The following is a 21566-nucleotide window of genomic DNA, read 5'->3' on the forward strand; positions in this document are numbered from 1 at the left end:
CTTTACAATTACCTCTGCTCAGAGGCCAGCACTGTTCATCCTTCCCAACACAGGCGTGTCCGTCCCTACTCAGAAACTCAGTGTTGTCACGCTGTGTCTTCAGGGCCCGCAGAGTATCGGGCTGAAGGCACTTAAGAAAGATTTGTTGAGTGAGTGATTGAATGTCCTCCAATGTCTAAGCGTATTATAAGTGTATAAGTATGTATACATGTGTATACGTACCTAGGACATATAGTACTGTTAATGGTGATGCAAATTAACAGGTGATTTTTAACTTTCTTTGTTGTACTTCTGTGTTTTTCAAATCTTGCAATTAATCTTATTTCTTTATTGTGGTATAATCTACATAACATAAAATGTATCATTTTAACCATTTTTAAGTGTACAAGTTTGTGGCATTAAGTACGTTCACATTGTTGTGTAACCATCACCACCATCCATTTCCAGAATTTTTTTTCATCTTTCCCAGCTGAAACTCTGTACCCATAAACACTAACTCCACAGTAATTTATCTTACTTTTACAATAAGAAAAATGTTAGGAAAAATGTGTTAGAAACAAATAGCAGACATATTTTTCAGACAAAGCTTATTTAAATGTGTGTCACATTGTAAGTTTGAGTGACTATAAAACTGGTAAATTTTACTTCACTTTATAATTTTGTGTTAAGAAAAACCTATCCTTTATAAGTCCAAACTGCTGAACTGATATTTTGTGTTTTTCTGTGTGTTTGCTGTAAGAGCTCCACTGCAGTATAAACCATTTGTGTTGCCTTAATAAATATACCTTTCCTGCAACTTGAAAAAGCAGGGTGCTAAAGTAGAGAGTCATCTGGCGGTGTGATTAGCTTTATATCCTGATGCATGTTTTTTTCTTTAGCCTTGAATATTTGAAATGTATTAATGTCTAAATTCTAGTTGTAATGAAACACTATTCTTTGACTTTCTAGATGTTCTGGAGCTCATATGACACAAGGAGAGTGGTATTTTGTCTTCTCAGTCAGAAATGAATGAATGAAGAGAACTCAAAAATGTTCTCTCTGGAAACCTAATTTCTTCTTTTTGAAAAATTGCAATATAGTTGATTTACAATGTTGTGTTAGTTTCATGTGTACAGCAAAGTAATTTATATATATATACACACACACACATACAAACACATATATACACATATACATATAGATGTATATGTATATTCTTTTCAGATTCTTTTTCATTATAGTTTATTACACGATACTGAATATAGTTCTTTGTGCTATACAGTAGGTCCTTGTTGTTTATCTATTTTATTTATAGTGGTGTGTATCTGTTAATCCCGAACTCCTAATTGATTATCCCCCCTTTCCCTTTGGTAACCATAAGTTTGTTTTCTATGTCTGTGAGCCTATTTCTGTTTTGTAAATAAGTTCATTTGTATCATTTTTTTTAGATTCCACATATAAGTGATATCATATAATATTTGTCTTTCTCTGACTTCACTTAGTATGATAATCTCTAGGTCCATCCATTTTGCTGCAAATGGCATTATTTCATTCTCTCTCTCTCTCTCTCTCTCTCTCTATATATATATATATATACACACACACACATATATATATACATATATATGTATACACACACACACACACACATATATCTTCTTTATCCACTGATCTGTCGATGGACATTTAGGTTGCTTCCATGTCTTGGCTATTGTAAATAGTGCTGCTATGAGTATTGGGGTGCATGTATTTTTTCAAATTAGAGTTTTTGTCTTCTCCAGATATATGCCCAGGAGTGGGATTGCTGGATCATATGGTAGCTTCACTTTTAGTTTTTTAAGAATCCTCCATACTGTTCTCCATAGTGCCTGCACCAATTTACTTTCCCACCAACAATGTAGGAGGGTTCACTTTTCTTCACACCCTCTCCAGCATTTATTATTTGTAGGCTTTCTGATGATGGCTAGTCTGATTGTTGTAAGGTGATACCTCATTGTAGTTTTGATTTGCATTTCTCTAATAATTAGTGAAGTTGAGCATCTTTTCACGTGCCTGTTGGCCATCTGTGTGTCTTCTTTGGAAAATATCTATTTAGGTCTTCTGTACATTTTTTGATTGGGTTGTTTGGGTTTTTTTTGTTGTTATTGGGCGGTATAAATTTTGGAAATGAATCCCTAATTGGTTGCATCATTTGCAGATATTTTCTCCCATTCCATAGGTAGTTTTGTTTATGTTAAAACCTTATTTCTTGACCATGAAGACTATTTCTACTGACTAGGATTCTCCCTTAGGATCTTTATTCTAGGAGATAGAGATCAGAGCAAACAGAGTCCCCTCATAATCCATCACCTTAAAAATGATGCTTCAGGTTGAGTTGGCAGAAAACTATAGCATGGGAGAGGAAAAGTTGGAGAAACAGTACAACTCATTTATTTTTAGGGGATTGTTTCATGTTTAAATAATGACAAGCAAAGTTTGTAACATAAACAATTGATGAAGGAATCATATCCAGAATATGTAAAGAGCATCTTATCAAGAATAACAAGACAACCCATTAGGAAAATGTGCAAAGAATGTGAACAGGCAAGTTACAGGAGATAAAACATTAAAAAAAAATGATAGAATGTTCAATTTCACTAGTAATCAGTAGTTGTAAATTAGTGTAACATCAATATATCATTTTATCTTTATGAGATTAGGAAGATTTTTAAAAGGTGGACAGTGCAGAAAAGAGTTAATGATTGTTAGTTTTAAGGCTGGCTTACCAAGTTGGCTCTTGGCTGGGATCTGGGAACTTGGATTTCAGGAGGGTTCCTTCCATTCCCAGAACTAATAGCAGCTCACTGTGCTCTACCTGTTCATGCAAAAGATATGCTTTATTCTTTCCTTCTGAGAGTCTGGAGCTTAGTTTCATTACAGGCAGAGGCTGTCTACATGGCCAGTTCCTAATAAAAACTGTGGGCCTTTATGTGTAATGAGCTGCCTTGAGTGTCTAACGGGCATATTTCACACATTGCCCTGAGAATTAGGGTGACTGCGCTGGGGAGGGGACCCTTGTAAGCTTGCACCTGATTTCCTTTGGACTTTGTTCCCCCTTGAGCCTTTTCCCTTTGCTGATATTGCTTTGTACCCCTTTGCTGTAATAAACTATAGATTTGAGTACAATTATATACTGAGTCCTGTGAATCCTCCTAGTGAATCTTCAAATCTGGGAGTGGTCTCAGGACCCCTGATACACTAATAATAGCAATATATTGGCCGAAGTGTGGGGAAATGGGGTCTCCAAGACTTTTGGTAGAAAAGTAAGCTGGTACTACCATTTCGGAGAATATAGCAATACCTAGGTAAGTTGAAGATGGCTATGTCTATTTCCAGGTTTAGATAGTTTAGAGGAAAAGAAGATTCACACGTTTGTTTAAAAAAAAAAGCATTATAATGACACTTACTGCAGCCTTGTTGTATTGTCAACAGCATTGGAAATAACCTAATTCTCTCTGAAGGAGAAATAAAATTGCTATGTTTATTAAATGGAATATTATACAACATTTAAAATAATTCAAAATTACATCGATTGACATGGTTAAATTTCTGTAGACTAATGTGAACCAAAAAGACAGAGCTATATTGTTGTAAATTTAAAAGCCACAGAATTCCAGGTATATACATAAGAAAATATGAAATAATGGCAAATCCAGGACAGGATCTGAGCCCTCCTTTTCCTATTTAAATGATAAAAATGTCTTAAAGTAAGCTCCGAACCCTTTTCTTGGAAAAAATTCCAGGCATTACTGATCTGTGTTCACTTTTCCATTTGCAAAACAAATCTTGAATTTCATAGTGAGTTAAGATGCTATGACAGACTCTTTCTCTAGCAATTTATTACTTCATTGGCTCACTGCCCTTGACAATTAGGAGAAGATTTATTTATAGACATGTCCCATTAATAATTGGCAATTAATTGGAGATTAGATGCCAAAAAGTACAGTATTTTTAATGTAACGAGAAGGTTGAGGCTTTTCGCTTTCAAATGTCACGGAGCACAGAGTAAATGTTAACCCGCAGCATAGTTAACCCTGCCCTTTTGCACATCCACAGTAAAGAGGAGTTTTAGTTTGATGATCATAAACTTTAGCTAGTGTGGCTAGTTTGAATGTAAAGCTCATGTGTAAACAAAGAGGGCCTGTGTCGTAAGAATGCTTCCAATCTATGTGCCCCTGGTTCACCTTGATAGGTACTGAATATGTTCAGTAAGGATCTATGTGGGATAAAGAGATACTGTATCCTGAGTCTTCTTTGGAATTTTGTGTCTTACTCATAAGGACCTATATAGGATAAAAAGATACTGAATCCTGAGATTTGGGAATTGCCGTCTTAGGTGGCAGTACATTTGGATCCCATAACATCTTCACTACTCACAGTTCAAATGATAACTGTTAGTGTGTTTTTATTGTCTAGAACTCTGGTCTCCTAAGGGGAATACATATCCTAGGTTCTAGGCAATGGAGATTTTGCTGGTAAATACTTTTGTCCTTGTGATCAAATTCAAGAGTGCCTTAGACCTAGAAGTAGAGTTGGCAGGTGTGACTATCACATATCAGTGATTGACCAGTTGGTTTTATTTTCTGAACTACAAATCCAGCACAGTGCCAGGAATATATTAAACATGCACTAAATGTTAACCCGTTTACACGTGTCCAGACAATTTTAGCACAAGTAGAGTTTTATTCCCTTCCAGAAACTCTAGAAGTATCCTTTAATCCAAATTTCCCTGTGCCTGTATTTTGTTTCTGGCCATGTAAGTCAATGGGTTTTATGTTTATCTGCATTTTTAAAAAGAGTAACAGTCCATCTTTGGACTGATCTCAGCTCTTTCTCCACTGCTTCAACTGTTGTCCACTCTAGGGGTAATCTCCATCTTTCATTAAGTGCTTTCTCTTTGCTAAGCAGTGTCTGAATCTCATTTAATCCTCACAACAGGCTTGTAGCAGAGCTACTGTTACATCAGAGCTCTGTTTTCACAGATGAGAAAAGTGAGGTTCGGAGATTAACAAGGCACTTGGGTACACCAGCTGATAAATAGTAGAACCAGGATTTACATCCGGGCCTGTCTGTTTTAATTACCAAGACTTACTCCACTCTTCTTTCAGTTTGTTTCTCTAATGGGAAGTTGAAAACTAAGCATTTACAACAGTGCCTACCACAGAGTCATTCAATAATGTACAGTTTAAACTTTTGAAATTGATTTTATGAAGTGTAATTTACATACTATAAAATGCACACATTTATATATACAGTTCCATAAGTTTTTTTTTTCCAACTCTCTTGAAAGTTTTTGAACATCATAGAAAAACTATGTACCAGGATATATGCTGTTACTAAAAAAACAACAAAATAGAATAAATCAAATATAACTGATACGCATGCTACTACTGGCTTCCACACGCTGAGAGAGGAGTTAACTACTTGGCAAAAGAAATAGTCCTTGCTAGACTCTTAGAATACATACTTCAAAATCCATTATTACTGTCAGTTTAGAAATTGGCTAAAGTTGATTTTCCGGATGAAACAAAGTTGGAATTTGCCTGCAGTCACATTTCACAGGCGTAGTGAATTTTATAGCCATTAATGTATCACTAAATGCACATGTTCAATAATGCACTGGAATACCATCATTAAGAACCCCAAGTGTAGATGCTCATTGAACGTTTTTGAGTGTTCTGGAGAAAGAATGACATTTTGAATATGGAGTCGTTTGAGGCTGTCACTGTTTTACATTTCTTTACTTCAGAAGAATTTGGAGTATCTTAAATATGTTTTCTTGTAGCTCTAAGATTCACAACAGGTTTCTTTAAACGCAGCAACCGGAAAACAAGTGTACGTAATCACATATATATAATCTCATATATCCCATCATCTTTACATAATTCTATTGATTAAAAGCAAGTCATAGGTGCTCCCCACAATCAATGAGAGGGGATAGCACAGTCATTAAACTCCTGGCTGTGAGGAACATATGTGCCACTTTAATGTCTGTGCGTTACAGTTACAGTTCCATAAGTTATGATAAATGTATAACCCTGTGTTATTAGTACCACAATTGATATTTACTGTATTGGAATCACCCACCCTCCCAAGTTTCCTTGTGATTCCTCCTTTCAAAGAAGTTTTTTCTTGAAATCACTGCTGACTCTCAGCAAGTTGGAAAAAAAAAATAGTTCAGACTTCCTGTGTACCCTTCACCCTGTTTCTTCCAGTGGTAACATTCTTACATAAGTACAGTACAGTCGCAAAGCCAGGAAACCGACATAGATACACTCCATAGATCTTATTCCTTTGTGTGTTAGTCTCTGCCTACCCTCAGCCCCAGGTAACTGCTGGACTGCTTTCTATCACTATAGTTTAGGCTGTTCTGAAGCTTTATATATAAATGGAATCATACAGTATGTTCTCTTTTGTGTCTAGCTTCTTTTGCTCAGCATTATGTGTTTGAGATTCATCAGTATTACTGTATGTGTCAGTGGTTTGTTCTTTTCAATTTTTGTGCTGCATCCTATTTGAATATAGTACAGTTTGCTTATCCATTCACCTGTTGATGGACGTTTGGGTTGTTTCCAATTTGGGGCTAGGCTATTATATAATGAATAAAGTTACTGTGACGATTCATCTATAAGTTGTGAGCACACATGCACGTCTGAGTGTGTGTACTTGTTTTCATTTCTCTTGCATAAACAATAGTGGAATTGTTGGGTCATTTGGTTAGTGAAGGTTTAACTTTATAAGATACTGTCAAATTGTTTTCCCAAGGGAATGAAACGTTTTATACACCCACTAGCAGTATAAAAAGAGTTCCTGTTGTTTCACAGTCTTGCTCACGCTTGATTTTGATTTTGCCATTCTGGCAGGTAGGTGCTGGGATCTCATTGTGGTGTTAATTTGCCCTTTTCTGATAACTAGTGAAATTGAATATCTTTTCATGTGCTCAATGGACAATCATATATATATATATATATATATATATATATATATATATCTTTTATGAACTGTCTATTCACACCTTGTGCCCATTATACGGAGGGGTGGGAAGTGGGGTGTGTGTGTGTCTTCTTCATTTAATAAATATTTGATGACTAATTAAATGTTTATTGAACGACCTGAGATGGACCTATGAAGTTTCGTTTGGGCCACTTGAAGCCTTACATGTACTACAACTCAAATAAAAGAGTCAAATTGGCTTTCATTAGTCGATTCTAAAGTGATCGGCTAAAGCACGGAATCTGGGTTTGAACATGACACTAAAATATAGATCAGTAGTTTCCTCCCCTACATAGGCCATGGCATCTTCTGAACCATCCTCATGACTTGCTCTTTTTTTTTTTTTTTTTTTGCGGTATGCGGGCCTCTCACTGTTGTGGCCTCTCCCGTTGCGGAGCACAGGCTCCGGACGCGCAGGCTCAGCGGCCATGGCTCACGGGCTTAGTTGCTCCGCGGCATGTGGGATCTTCCCGGACCAGGGCACGAACCCGTGTCCCCTGCATCGGCAGGCGGATTCTCAACCACTGCGCCACCAGGGAAGCCCAACTTGCTCTTTTTGACCCTGGGAAAATTATCACCTGAAGATGTGAATTTTGTGGTTCACATGGATACTGCCTTGCTGCATTGTTTCTCTAATGCTAGAAATGCTCTTACCTAATTTTTATCTTGTCAAAAAATGGAAGGACAACGTTAGCCTTGTTATTTTTAGCTGTGTCACCGAAGCAGCTTTCTCCATTAAGAATGAATATTAGCAGGGTTGGTCTATAAGCCTCTTCTGCTGATCCTGTAGACTATAATTTGTGTTTATAATTTTTAAAAAAATGTTTGGTTACCTTCTCCTTTCCATGATACATTTTGGTAACAATATACTTTCGTTTAGCTTTTGTTTTGTTCTGTGAACTGTAGAGAATTAAAAAGAAATAAACACATAGACCAGCCCAGGTAACTACTGCTTAAACAGCAACAAAATTTGAAAAAATTATGTGTTTAGTGTTTATAAATCAACACAGAAAAGTAACATCTGTATATCTGTATCTGTCTATGCACAACGAAGAATGATGTCTCCTCCTTTATTTCCCAAACTCAAGTCCTTCTCCCTAAAGGAAATGATTGTTAAAACTTTCTGATGATTCCTTCCATTAATACATGGTCTCTCCTTCTCTTTATTCTTCTCACACAAAAGTGGTAAGATAGTAGGTGCAATTCCACATATTTTCCTGCAGTATCAGCACGTGAAGATCTAGCTTTCGCAGAGTAGTTATTATGTGGATGAACTGTGCTTTACTCAGTTGATCCCTGGTGGTTGTTTCCAGGTTTTTGGTGTTGATTTATATTTATTTTCTGTTATAAAATATGCTGCAATAAACAGTACTGGAGATTTGGGCAGACTTTTGCAAATATACCCATAGGGTAAATTTATTCCAATTGAATCCCTGGTCAAAGAACATTTTGTAATCTGTCAGCTATTGCTAGATTGTCTTCTCTCCCTCTAATAGTGTCTGCAAGTGTCTATGACACATACTTTAAATGTAATAGCCTCATTTCAGTTCTTTGTTATTTGAGCCTCCTAGTGTTATGTGAACTGGGACCTCCAAATTAATGCTATTTCAATGCTGTTTTATCTTTATTACATTCTTGCTTGCTTTTTCCCCTGCAGAGGAAAACCTAAAGTAAGTCTTCTCGATGACTGAGGGTGGCGGACTAGAATGGCTTTGCGTGGCTTTCCCTCACACAGCTCTCAGGCTGCTCAGTCTGTAGGAAGCCCGATGGTTGATGCATTCTGTTTTATATATTTCCTGTAGGAGGAAAGCTGAACAAGGACCTGCGGCATTTTCTCAATCAGCGGTTCCAGAAAGGGTCGCCTGATCATGAGCTCCAGCAGACCATAAGAGATAACCTTTACCGCCATGCTGTGCCTTGTAAGTAGCCAGTTTGGAGCGTCTTACTGCTGCTGGGTGAGTGGGTGAAAAGTTGAGGGGAGAAATAACAGCTCAACAGCTGGTTCTGGGACACTTGGCAGTTTGCTCACATACTGACTCCGTAAGTCCAAGGAGTCATGACTGATTACGGGACATACAATACTGTGCCAGGTAAATTATTCGGTTTTCAAATTCGGGCTTGAGAATGCTGGGCAAATTATTTATCCTTTGTAAGGACCAGTTTTCACAACAGTGAAAAGGACATCTCACTCCTACTAACTTCACAGAACTGTTAGGAAGTCAAAGTCAAATGCTCGTCAGTGCATTTTGTGTACAGTATGGGCGTGGTTTAAGCCTCATAAATGTTAACCATGATTGTCATTAATGGGGTGGACCAGGCCAGAGGTCTTCATACTGACCTCTTTGGAGATCCATGGGACTCTAATAGCCTCTCAGCAAAGGGAATGCCTCAGTGGACTCTCTCTAACTCCCCGCCTTTATCAGATTTCACATATGATTTTCTTTGAAGAAATGGTTTCCACAGATTAAAAAACCCAAAGCCCCAGACCCATTAGATCAGACCAAATCTGAGAAAGCAAGACATAAAATGTAGGGACTATGAAGTCAGGGATTTTGTGGCACGGAAGGAAGAAAGGAAAGAAGAAATGGAGGAGGGAATCAGCCTATGGGGTAGATGAATTGGCAGCTCAGTGGTCATGAGGTATTGCCATGCTCTACCAAACTACATTGCTGTACAGCTCATTATGAGGTGGGCATTCTGGGAAGACATACAGTTATTTGCTTTCATTCGAAAGAAGAAGCAAGAGTGATTCTGATTTTTATTGCTTGGGAGTTTTCTTTTCTCCTCTCTATTACCCAGTTCTTCAAAGTTTGACAGGGTTTTAGAAATATTTTTTTTTTAATCAGCAAAAACAAGGAGGAATAATTTGAAGTTCAAGGTACCCTGCTTATGGCTGTGATTTGTTTGCTATGAATGATTTTCTTTAAAAAAATAATATTTTGCTAGTGATGTCCTAGAGTGCTAATGTTTCCTCGTACTACTGCAAAATAATGAACAGAACTGATTTCAGGCATACCATGGATCTGCAAGGACTTAGAATGGAAGTCTAGATGGGAAACTTTAGCGATCAGATTTTAAAACAGCCCTGCCTTCCACTTCACTTATTAATAAAACCGAGGCTCCAAGAGGAAAAGAGGTTGACTACAGGTAACTTGGGTCAGTGCCCCAAGGTTGCTTCTTTCTGCTGAGTGACAGAGCTGCATTTGACAGAGAAAACATGATAATGTATTAATGTGAATCTCCGGCCCTCAGTTCTTTTAATTTTGCATCATCAGAATTGAAAACTATGATTCTAATAATATCCTAATAATAATTCCTTACACTTGGATTAGTAATAATAATTCCTAATGTCAATCTCATGAATGAGGCAGGGATTATCTATCTATTTTTTATAGAAATAAAGAAAGAAACCAAGACCCGAAGATAAGCCAATAAAAACAAGGCTAAAGGTGATCAGGGCCTCACGTCATTGCCTCATCTCTGATATACTGTCCAGTTTTACTCTTAGAATATTCCTTTGAGGTTGGGGTTTTTTAATACCCATTTTACAGGTGAGGAAACAGAGACACAGGACCACCAAGTAACTGTTAAATCGCAGATCCAGGGCTTTGGAATTCGTAAGCCATCCAGGGCTATTTTTGTAGCTCGACCATTGCTGCCTCTGAAGTTCTAGTACAGCAGATTGGATGCAGTTTTGCAGAATTCAGTAATTGCAGAATCATGATTGTTCTCTGTGTAATTTTTCCCCTACTCAGATTCCAATTTAAGAAATGGGGAATGAAGCAGATGAGCACACCATTTCTTGACGCATCTGTGGTGTTACTATGGTTACATTTTGGCAAGCTTTTCCATTTATTTTTGCCACTGATTTATTGGACCTGACTGTGAGCTAAATGGCTTGATTTTAAGCTTACCGCTGTGTAGGAATTGGGGCAAAAATGACCTCAGCCTTTTAAAACAGTGGAAAACCATGCTTTGTCTTTGCTTGTATAATGCCGTTGGTATTGATGTTTCATTTCTATGAAACCAGTAAATCAGGAAGTGAGAATGAGGAAAGGGTCTTCCTACTAAAGAGAAAACAAGAAACATTTCATTTTATATTTCCTGCATAAAACAGGAAGGAAATTCAGGAAGAGGTCTGTTTCTGAGTCTGGCGCAGTGTGTGTGTGTCTTTGAACATGAGTAGACCCGGGGTGACTTGGGATTCAGTTATGGGCTTGGGTAACTGGGGCCACATTTGTGTTTATTTTGATTCTTTGGCCCATGTGACTGGTAGAGCAGAACTCTGTACCAAGCTGCTGTGCTCGTGGATTAGGAAGCCCCTGATTGGAGCACGGATCCTCCCAGTGATACTGTAACTGTGCCACAGGGACATGAGCTCCTGTAATCTGTATTTTCCAGAACTTCCTGCTGCCAGTAGTTCAGTGACTTCAGTCTTTTGAGAAGGGATGACCTCATGAACAGGAACTTGCGAGCTGGGGTAGACTTCCTGTACATTTTAGGAGGCTCACGTGTCATTAGAAATTAACAAATAAAACCTGTTTGTTCTCAAGTTTGTTTTAGTGTCATCATAGTGTAGTAGAGCCTTCTGGGCACCATGATGGATTTTGCCATTTTTCAGGATTCCATTTTATCCTAATTCTTTGGCAAACACAATGCAGGTAATACCATCCCTCTTTTACAGGTAAGAAAGTGAAGTAACAGATGTAACTTCCTCAAAATCTTACCAGTTCTAAATGCCACATTACCCACTTCTCAGTACAGTGCTATTTTTTTAAACTGGCTTTATTGAGATGTAATTCATATATCATACAATTCACCACTCAAGAGTGTTCATCCAATGCTCTTTTTGCTATAGTTATTGTTATTCTCCCCTTCTCTTTTATTTTGCTTTGATTCAAAAACATGTATTATTCCCATGGTATGAAAAATGTCACCGTAGTTAAAATTTAATTATATTATCATTGAAAATCACCAGCCCCAAAAATTGATGGCAAAAAATAAAAATAAAAAGAGCTAGATGCACAATGAGTCAGCCCTGGTGTGAGATCTGAGAGCTGTTCTGTAGCTGGCTGGCGTGGTGTGGGTCATGTAACCTCTCTGAGTCTTTTTTTACTCTTCAGTAAAATGGAACCAGAAATACCACCTCCAGCATTGTCTCACCAAGTAGTGACAGCAGCCCTGAGAGATGGGTCCATTGGAGGAAACAGAGGCTCAGAGAAGTATATAGCTTGCTTAGGATCACACAGTAAACAGCATGGTTAGGGTTTAATCAGTGCTCTAACTCCTTACTGGGTATAATCGACAGTAATGTGATAAGAGCAGTATACCATGGGCTACTGAGAGTGAAAGAAAAAAGAAAAAAACATTCTCATTGCTGAATTTTTAGTTTTAGCTGTTCAAAATCATGGGGTTTTATGTCTTGGGGGTGGGGGCTAGTTAAGGCATCGTATCTTACAAATAAGGATCTTCTCTGTGATTTTCACATATTTCACTGGTGTGTACAGTAGAATTTTAATAACTGCCTAATGATTATTCAGCTTTAAAAAAAATCACTACAGAATTCTCTTGGGATATCTCAGTTTACCTTATTTTTCATTAGATCTTTTTTGGTATACACATGAAAAACCACCTTAACATAAATGGCTTTGAAGTGCATGTAAACGTCATCGGTGTTGCTCACTTCTCTCACTTCTCAGAATCATCTGGATACTATTCCTGTCTCCCACGCCCTCAAATTCTGATTATATTCCCAACCTGCTCCCCCTCAGTTCTTTAGTCATGCAGACTTTGTCCATTGCTCGAATACACCTGGTATCTTCTTGGAACTGGGTATAAATTATTACCTCTTATCTCTCCATCTTTCCATCTAACCAGTTCATCGCCTTCTTGTAAGCTTTAACCTAGAGGCCGCTTCCTCCAGGAAGGCCTCCATAGATTGGCCTGTTGCCTTCCTCACTGCTCCCACAGCGCCCCCTCTGACCCCCTTCCGCCGCATACACGCCTGCTGCGTGTCTGTCTGTCCTGTTCGAATCTAATTTTTCTGAGGTCAGAGACTGGATCTACCTCAGTGACTAGCCCACACCTAGCTTAGTGCCTAGACCATGGGATAAATATCTATTGAATGAATGATCAGATGAAGAAATGGATAAAGACACTTTTTGTTTTTCTTGTTTTTTCTTGATTACATAACATTTGGGAGAAACAGCAGAGCTGCTGTTACCATAAAGCTCTCAGAATAAAGGGCAGCTCAGAGGCTTGAGCTCCAAAATGGCTGTTGAGGACCACACTGATTACTTGGCTGGGAATCCCAAGCTAGAGGAAAAAAAAAATCAAGGCTCCCAGTGAGCTTGGAACTAGAGTGCCCATTCACAGCTCCTCCTAATTACAGTCTAGATATCGCTGTACCTCCTGCACTGATAACGGTCCTGCTTTATGACTTCTTGTCCTAGCTGATGTGACAACATCTGAGATTCTTGCTTTGGAACGGCTGCTTTGCCCATGAAGATAAATGCATTACCTGACAGGGCTTTTCATTTACTCTACTGCTGCTGTCAAAATGAGATACAGCTCATCCAGGAGTCCTAGGGCTCCGGAATACTGAACCAAACCCCTCCTGTTCCTTCTCCCTTCTCTGGGCTCAACAGCGATGGAACGCATCTTTCTTTTCAAGCAGAGGTCATCTGAAAGAGGAAAGGATAAGTCAGTTTTGTTGTGTAGATTAACACGTTGTTGATCAAGGCTCTCCCTAATACCGAGATCATTATAATCTGTGGAAGAGGCACTGATCATTGACTTAAAGGAGTTTACAAAGGGATTAAACGTGTTTGATCTCCAGGACCATTTAAATCTGATGCAGTAAACATGGGTGATCCTGGTCTTTATTTGTAGAAGTGCGATATTCTAATGGGCATGTTAGCGTTTGCTAACCAACAGTTGGCATTGTTTATTATTTTTGAATGTGACTGTGTTGTCAGGACCATAAATTACCTTTGGTATTATTTGAATGTGTTAGTATCTCTTAACCATAGCTGCTTCCAGTACGGCTTGCCTAGAACCAACTCGTTCTACAATTAGAGCTGATGATATGAACTAAACCAGTATATCAGCAAGAGGACAGGATAAAGAACTGGGTGTTGGAACATTGTTTCTTTCGTAGAATGTGCATCCCTGTGTTCAGGTTGTGTTTGACCTGAGTGGAAGGCTTCAGGTTGTCATACATGAAGTAGACAGTTCTGTAAGCATCCCCAGGACTGGTCAGATGAAAGTCACTGGAAACTTTCTCACTGTGGCTATTGCCCTTGTCCTCTTAGGAGAGTCAAGTGCTGTCTAATATTAAAGGATCACTTTAGTCTTTACCAAGCCTAGCCTTGTTGCAGAACTCTGACTAGTAACAATAATAACAGCTCTCCAGGTTTGGGACTCCTATTGTGTACCAGGTACCCTGCCATGATGCTTGTACACAGCTCATCTCTCACTCTGGCCTCATGGAGGACACACAGACTGTTAAAGATCTCAACTCAAACTCACTGGACTCTTAAACCCTCCCCCTTTTCTATTCAATTGCAAATGTTTCTTGCCCATAATAAGAGTGTATGTCCTCATCCTTTCTCCATCAGTTCTCAACTCTTTCTCTCCCCTTCCCTTTTACCCATCAGTACTGTATTTTCCCACGTGCCCCCAGCCAGTCTGTGGTCTGGAGACTCCTCTTACCCACCCTTACTGCCTACACCTGACCTTTCCTTCCTTTTCCATCAAGTCTTACGTTGGTTTCCCATTGGCTGTCCTCTAAGATGCCAAGAACTAGAATAAAGAAGTGAATGGTTCATATTATGGTATAGGATACTCTGTCTTACATAATGCATGTATTTTAACAGATAACTTTAAATGTGGCGCCACTGGAACGACCCTATCAGATGGGATGTTCTGGCAACAAGGCAGATTCATAGGTAGGGATGAATTCTTATGGTTTTGACTTGGTTTTGTAGTTTTTCTAGTGCTTAACACAGTATAGTATACATAGAACACATTTTAAACACAAGATCGTCTATGTCAAAGGGCTTTCCCCCTCTGCTTGCTGTTTCACTTCTCAGACCTAGTTTCCTGTTCCACCAAGTATAAGCTGAGAAAGTAACGCAATAGTCTAGGCAAGGAGTTCTGTGCCAAATTAAAAAATAATGGGAGCACTTCCGTGGTGGCACAGTGGTTAAGAATCCGCCTGCAATGCAGGGGACACAGGTTCAATCACTGGTCCGGGAAGATCCCACATGCCGCGGAGCAGCTAAGCCTGTGTGCCACAACTACTGAGCCTGTGCTCTAGGGCCCGTGTGCCACAACTACTGATCCCGCGAGCCACAGCTACTGAAGCCCACGTGGCTAGAGCCCGTGCTCCGCAGCAAGAGAAGCCCACGCACCGCAAGGAAGAGTAGCCCCCGCTCGCCACAACTAGAGAAAAGCCCACCCGCAGCAACAAAGACCCAGTGTAGCCAAAAAAAAAAAAAAAAACCCAACACCAAATGAGGCTAAATATAATAAAATATATTTGAATTCTTAAAAAAAATAATGGGATTAGGAAAAAAACCTTTTTGTTTAGATGTGACCTGGGGTTAGAGTTTGGGCTCAGGTAACTATTAACAAATTTTCATCCACTTGAATGTCTGCTGGGGCATGGAAAGATCTCGAGGGAGGCAGGACGATCCTTGGTTATTCTGATAACAGCCCTCTGATGAATGCTGGGAGCACACCACTTCTCATTTCTGTAGTGCCCCTTAGGGAACGTTGAAACCATTAGTGTGGAATCTATTCTTTCTTCTCACCACGGGAGGAGAGAGTTATCCCATCAGTGAGTTCCTGAGAAGGACTTGGACATTCCTGATTTGAACATTTTCTCTTCTCCTTGGGGCTAGATCATCAGAAGTGCTGGGCTTTCTGGTATGGCAGACTGGAGCGGCTGGCAGGCTGTACCCCTTACCAGCGTTGTTGACTTGGGTTTTCTGGGACTCTGTTGTCTCCTTACCTGTACTGATGTTTCTGAGGTACCTAAGCCCCCAGCAGTGATCATGGCACTTCATAGGTCCTCTGTTTAAAGGTCCTGTATGTATATGTCTTGTGTTTTGTTTTGTTTTCAGCCACGCCCCACAGCTTGCGGGATCTCAATTCCCTGACCGGGATTGAACCCATGCCCTCTGCCCTCTGCAGTGAAAGCGCCGAGTCCTAACCATTGGACCGCCAGGGAATTCCCAAACGTCATCCTCTATGTAGACCAGTCTTCTTTCTTCTGTACCCCCTTTCCCTCCCCTTGCTAACATGACTCCTCAAGTCCAGCGTTCTCCCTCTTTTCTTTCAAGTTCTCTTTAGACTTTGGGCCTCATGTACATGATTCTCCTTTTTATGATTTTCCTGATTTATATAATTCTTTTCGGCGGGGGGCAAGCTAAGTTAAAAACATGATTTTCCAACATTTCTTGAGTAACAACCCAACACTAGATGCTAGGTGAGAACAGAGTGAAGATTAATAATTGGCTCATTTAGCCAATAATAGGCAAGCTTGAAATAGCACATTCCTCACATATTCCCAGCATCAGCTGATCCCCCAATGTTCTTTTTTCTTTGTATCTCTTATTATATGTTGTTAACCCTAATTGCCATTGTATATTTGCTGAGTGGATGGAGTCATATTGGGAAAAAAAAAAAAAAAAAAAAGGAAAGAAAAACTATGAACTTAAAAGCTCATTACAGTGGACCTGATTAATATGTGTCTGCTAATACACTCACATAAGCATGGTTTAGCTGGTGTTCTTTATTCCAAGGTTCTCAGGGGTGTAGAACGAGGCAAAGCCATAGGAGTTTAGATTTAAGTTTAATTAGAGTTGATGTAATTTATAATCTTCTTATGAAAATATGTTAGACCAGCCTTATTGCTTAATAATGTCTGTCGTTAGCCGAGTGCTTACTTATATGTACCAGGTACTGTGCTCAGTGATTTACAAGTTTTGTCTCTTTTAACCTTCACCAGACTCCGAGACGCATAATGCTATCATCCCTGTATTAGGAGCGTGGCAATTGAGGCGTGAGGAGCTTGTAAGTGGGTTGTTCAGGATGAGTAGTTTAATAATGATGGAACCCAGATTCAAACCCAGTTCTCACCTCCCCCCCCGGGAGTCCATGCTCTTGGTTTATATCTCTGGGTTCAGTCAGCTTAAAGACCATTTTTTAAATTAATGTATTGAATTTGAAAAAGAGTCCTCTATTAATAACCTATGGATTAGTCCTTGGCTGGGTGTAGGATACTAATATGTCTATTTGGCAGCCATGTTAATTTATTAAATTGCTTTATAATTTTAGCTGACATTTTTCGTCAAGATTTGTTGCAATTATAAAGCAATTTCCACAGCAATTTATGTAGGGACAGAGAAGTTTCATAGTATCCTTACCATCTGTTATTTATTTTAAGAAAAGTTTTTACCAAATTTTAGTAATTTTGGATTTAGTAAGAATTATTTAAGTCAAGAGAATGAAATGCAATACATTTTTAAAGAAGTCTTGTATCAAATGTGTTTAATAAAACTACGTACAAATAACATTTCTGGCTTCTCTAATGGATAATGTGCATTTATGCTGAGATCCAAGTAAGAACACTTCACCAGTTATGCTCTGATGGGCTTACCTGAATTGCATATGAAATGAGTTACCCAAAATGATTACCTTAAATTTAAACAACAAGAAAATGTCACTTGTGTTAGTTCAACCATGATATAAATAAAGTAGACTTATTAACCACTCAATGACATTTTTTCGTCTTGCATTGAAATGAACTAATTATACATCTCTATTTTGAGGAAATACACTCTAATGTATTTAGGGATAAAGGGCTATGGTGAATGCAGCTTACTCTCAAATGGCTAAAAAACATTAAAAATGGTTAAAAATTTGTACTATTCTTATTCTTGCAACTTTCTGTAAGTTTGAAATTATTTCCAAATAAAGTGTTTTAAAAGTAAACTCAAAAAAAAAAAAAAAAAAAAAAAGTAAACTCATACTAAAATTTTTTTAAAAAACCAACCAGTGTAGTTTGGGAAAGGGGGATTTTATGTGAATGTTATGTTTTTGTTTTTCCCCCTTATTCATATTAATGTGTTTTTAGCCTAGAATTGAGATTTTGTTAGTACTTTGATAGATCTTGTCTGTTAACTATAGCAGGACTAGCCTGAAAGACATCGTGCATATATTAAAACAAAAATCTAACACCTGTGGAATACCAAGTACATGCTAAGTGTTTTAATTATGGTTTCTCATTTAATACTGTGACTATTATTATTTTCCTTTACAGATGAGTAAACTGAGGCTTAGTAAGATTAATGACTTGTCTTATAATTGTGGAATGGGACTAGAGCTCAGGCATTCAACATGGATACTAAAGCTACCACTAGTAACCACCACATTTTCTTTGCTCAGACTATGTGTACATCTGTGTGTATAGATACGTATACACCTACTGAATACATCTTAGAAAATAAGTTAGGAACACCCCCCCCCTTTTTTTTTTTTTGGCCGTGCCGCCGGCATGCGGGATTTTAGATCGAACCTATGTCCCCTACATTGGGAATGTGGTGTCTTAACCACCATACTGCCAGGGAAGTCCCAGGAACAGTTATTTTAAATGGATCCTAAATATGTGCTAATGGGATTCTAGATGACTATAAGATTATAATAATCATCATTAGAATTGTTAACATACGTTGAGCACTTGCCATGTTCTAGGTTTTATTCTATATTAGTGTAATAACTCATTTAATCCTCACAATGGTCCTGTAGGTATGTGCTGTTACTCTCCACATTCAGGGAAACCGAGGAACAAAAAGATTAAATAACTTGCTCAAGATGTCACAGCAAATATGTGGTAGAGCTGTGTTGTCTTGTTCTAGAAATTTCCCTCTTAGCCAGTGGCTCATATTGCCTATTATTTATAGCTCTAGAGAACATTTTTTTTAAAAAAAGGAAAAAGAATCAGTAATTAAACATACTCCTTTTCTGGGGAGGGGAGGAGGTACCTTTTGTTATGCTTTTGAAGATAATTTCATCTTAGTCTTAGATCCCATCAGAGCCACCACATTATACAAATCCAGGGGGCACGATTTCAGTTCGTAATGTATGTGAATGGTGCCCTTGGTGGTGGACAGCACCCTGACTGCCTGGTTTTATGCAGTGGCTGAGTTCCAGTAGTAGATACTTAGCTAGCCTGAAAGATAGAACCAAATTGCCATTCATTTGGGAGGTATTTGTCTCAGTCGTGGTGAAGCGGTACCTTACTCCAATGAGGATAATATCCACTGGATACTTGAACACCAGAAGTCTAATCCAGTCCAGTTACAAGATCTCTCCATTCTTAATTCAACTAATTAAAGGTTTGAGACGTACTAGAATTGGATCTTTTGGGGCACTAGGTGTTATTTCTTTCGTTTACCAAGAGAGACAAAAGGAAAAGCAGCGGAACCTCTTTCCTAGGGAGAATCAGGAAACATCTACTCACGTAGCCATGGGCAAATGAGTCTATTTGACATATCTAGGCTTAATTCCTCTTTAAAAAGGAGTCTTTGGGCTTCCCTGGTGGCGCAGTGGTTGAGAGTCCGCCTGCCGATGCAGGGGACGCGGGTTCGTGCCCCGCTCCGGGAAGATCCCACGTGCCGCGGAGCGGCTGGGCCTGTGAGCCACGGCCGCTGAGCCTGCGCGTCCGGAGCCTGCGCTCTGCAACGGGAGAGGCCACAACAGTGAGAGGCCCGCATATCACACACACAAAAAAGGAGTCTTTATTAGGGGTATAATAGACTCATTAAGCATCTTAATATCCCAGGCCCAGTCCGAAGATAATGTAACCCTTTGCACAGTGTTCTCTCCTTATGACCCCTCAGTAATAGACCACTCCTGTTTTTGAGTCTTCTGACATATTTAAAAACAACAACAGCAAAATCCAGTGCCACAGCAAAAGATAGGACATGGTTTTAATGTTTGCAGTTAATTAATACTTTTTTAACATACACACAGCAATGCAGTATAATTATGCTGTTCATCAGTTGCAAGATGTATAAAAACATTAACTCAAGGTACTCTAAAGGCAGTATAGTCTGATAATAGACCCCAAGTTCAAATACGTATCATTTCTTTTACTATATCTTTGTAACTGTAGACGTAACTTTATTTGACCATAGCAAAAGTCTAAAGTTAAGGCCCTTCATGAATAGGAGACCTGGGTCAAAGATCTTCTTGCTCCTTCCCCTCCTCGGCAACCTCAGTAGGTATGCGGTGCTGCGAGACGACTCTTTGGACCAAGCTTTGGCTCTTTCTGATCCAGGTTCAATTGCTTGTTAATGGAAGAAGCCAAAGTAGGCTAAGTAACAGTGATCCAAGTACTGTCTAAGCAGCAAGATGGGCCCTACCAGAGCTCCAGTTGTACCAGGGCTTAGCCTTCTCACACTCCTGTATTTCTCACACTCCTGAAGGGAAACATTTAATTCCTTGGACCATTTCTTTGGAGGTTGCCACATTTCTCGTTGGGACTTCTCTCCTCTCCTGACCTCCCTATTAGAAGTGAGGCCATACTATCCTCTTAAGTGCTTTGCTTTGAAAAGTGAGACAGAATTTGGTTATACTAGAAATGAAGTCATTTTCAAGGTCAGCGAGCTTGAAAGATTTATTACTTGGGCTTTCTAATTGTAGTTGCTGTACATAAATGAACTTGACATTTTTCTCCTTTCCTGTCTCATAAGATAAGGTCATTACAAACAGACCTTACAGGATTGTCAGAAGTTACAACTTCTGTATTCTTAGTTTCCATCATCAACTGGTTTTAGGGATGCACATTCCTTATTTCCATCTCTAAATGGTTTTGCACAGTGTCAACATCACTTAATTAGTGATATGGGGGTGGGGAGCACATCTATTTCAGTGGAATTGTGAAAAAAAATGTTGCCCAAGTTGTAGATAAAATATTCTCTAGATATATGACTTGAAAATGAGACATCCTATAAGACCATCAGATGAACTGAAAGTTGGCATGAGTTCTGATGGCTTGGTGCGTGACTATAAATAAGTCTGAGAATCTACATGTTTTTTGCCCCAGTGGAAAATTTGTGGCTAATATAGATTCCATTGAATTTCAGGTTTTCTGCTTAATCTAGTCCTCGCATAGGCTACCTGCTAAAAGGTGGGCATTCGGCATCCTTCATTAGGCTAGAATCAGACACCGCATGCAAATCCACCACCGTCTGGGATCCTTTGGGGGAATTTTGTACCTTCTCACTGTAGATATGGATGATTTACAAATTGAGAAGCAAACTGTCAGGTACAACTAAAAAACATGGTATCTTTAGGGAACATGGAGTAGTTGAAAAAATAACTTGTTGGTATAATTCTTGCTGTTTTTTTTCTGAATTCATGTTGTATGTGTTAGGGGCCTGGCCTGGCCTGGTACAGCAGCCTTTCTCCTTTCCTCTGTTCTTCCCTCCCTCCCACTGTCCTTCCCTCCTTCAATTTTTTACCCCCTCTCTCTTTTTTCCTTT

The 21566-nt window shown here is 39.0% G+C and overlaps 1 protein-coding gene across 19 annotated transcripts in view; it reads left to right on the forward strand.

The window, feature by feature from the left end:
• Positions 1 to 21566, forward strand: part of MAGI1 (membrane associated guanylate kinase, WW and PDZ domain containing 1) — a 618261-nt gene that overhangs the window by 358494 nt on the left and 238201 nt on the right. For all 19 annotated transcript variants that reach the window (XM_067043710.1, XM_067043713.1, XM_067043703.1 and 16 more), the window contains exon 2: positions 8814 to 8930. In XM_067043710.1, coding sequence (XP_066899811.1) covers positions 8814 to 8930 — 117 coding nt within the window. The remainder of the gene's footprint in view (positions 1 to 8813; positions 8931 to 21566) is intronic.

Source organism: Kogia breviceps, chromosome 10, assembly GCF_026419965.1.
Source record: "Kogia breviceps isolate mKogBre1 chromosome 10, mKogBre1 haplotype 1, whole genome shotgun sequence".
NCBI classification, from domain to species: Eukaryota; Metazoa; Chordata; class Mammalia; order Artiodactyla; family Physeteridae; genus Kogia; species Kogia breviceps.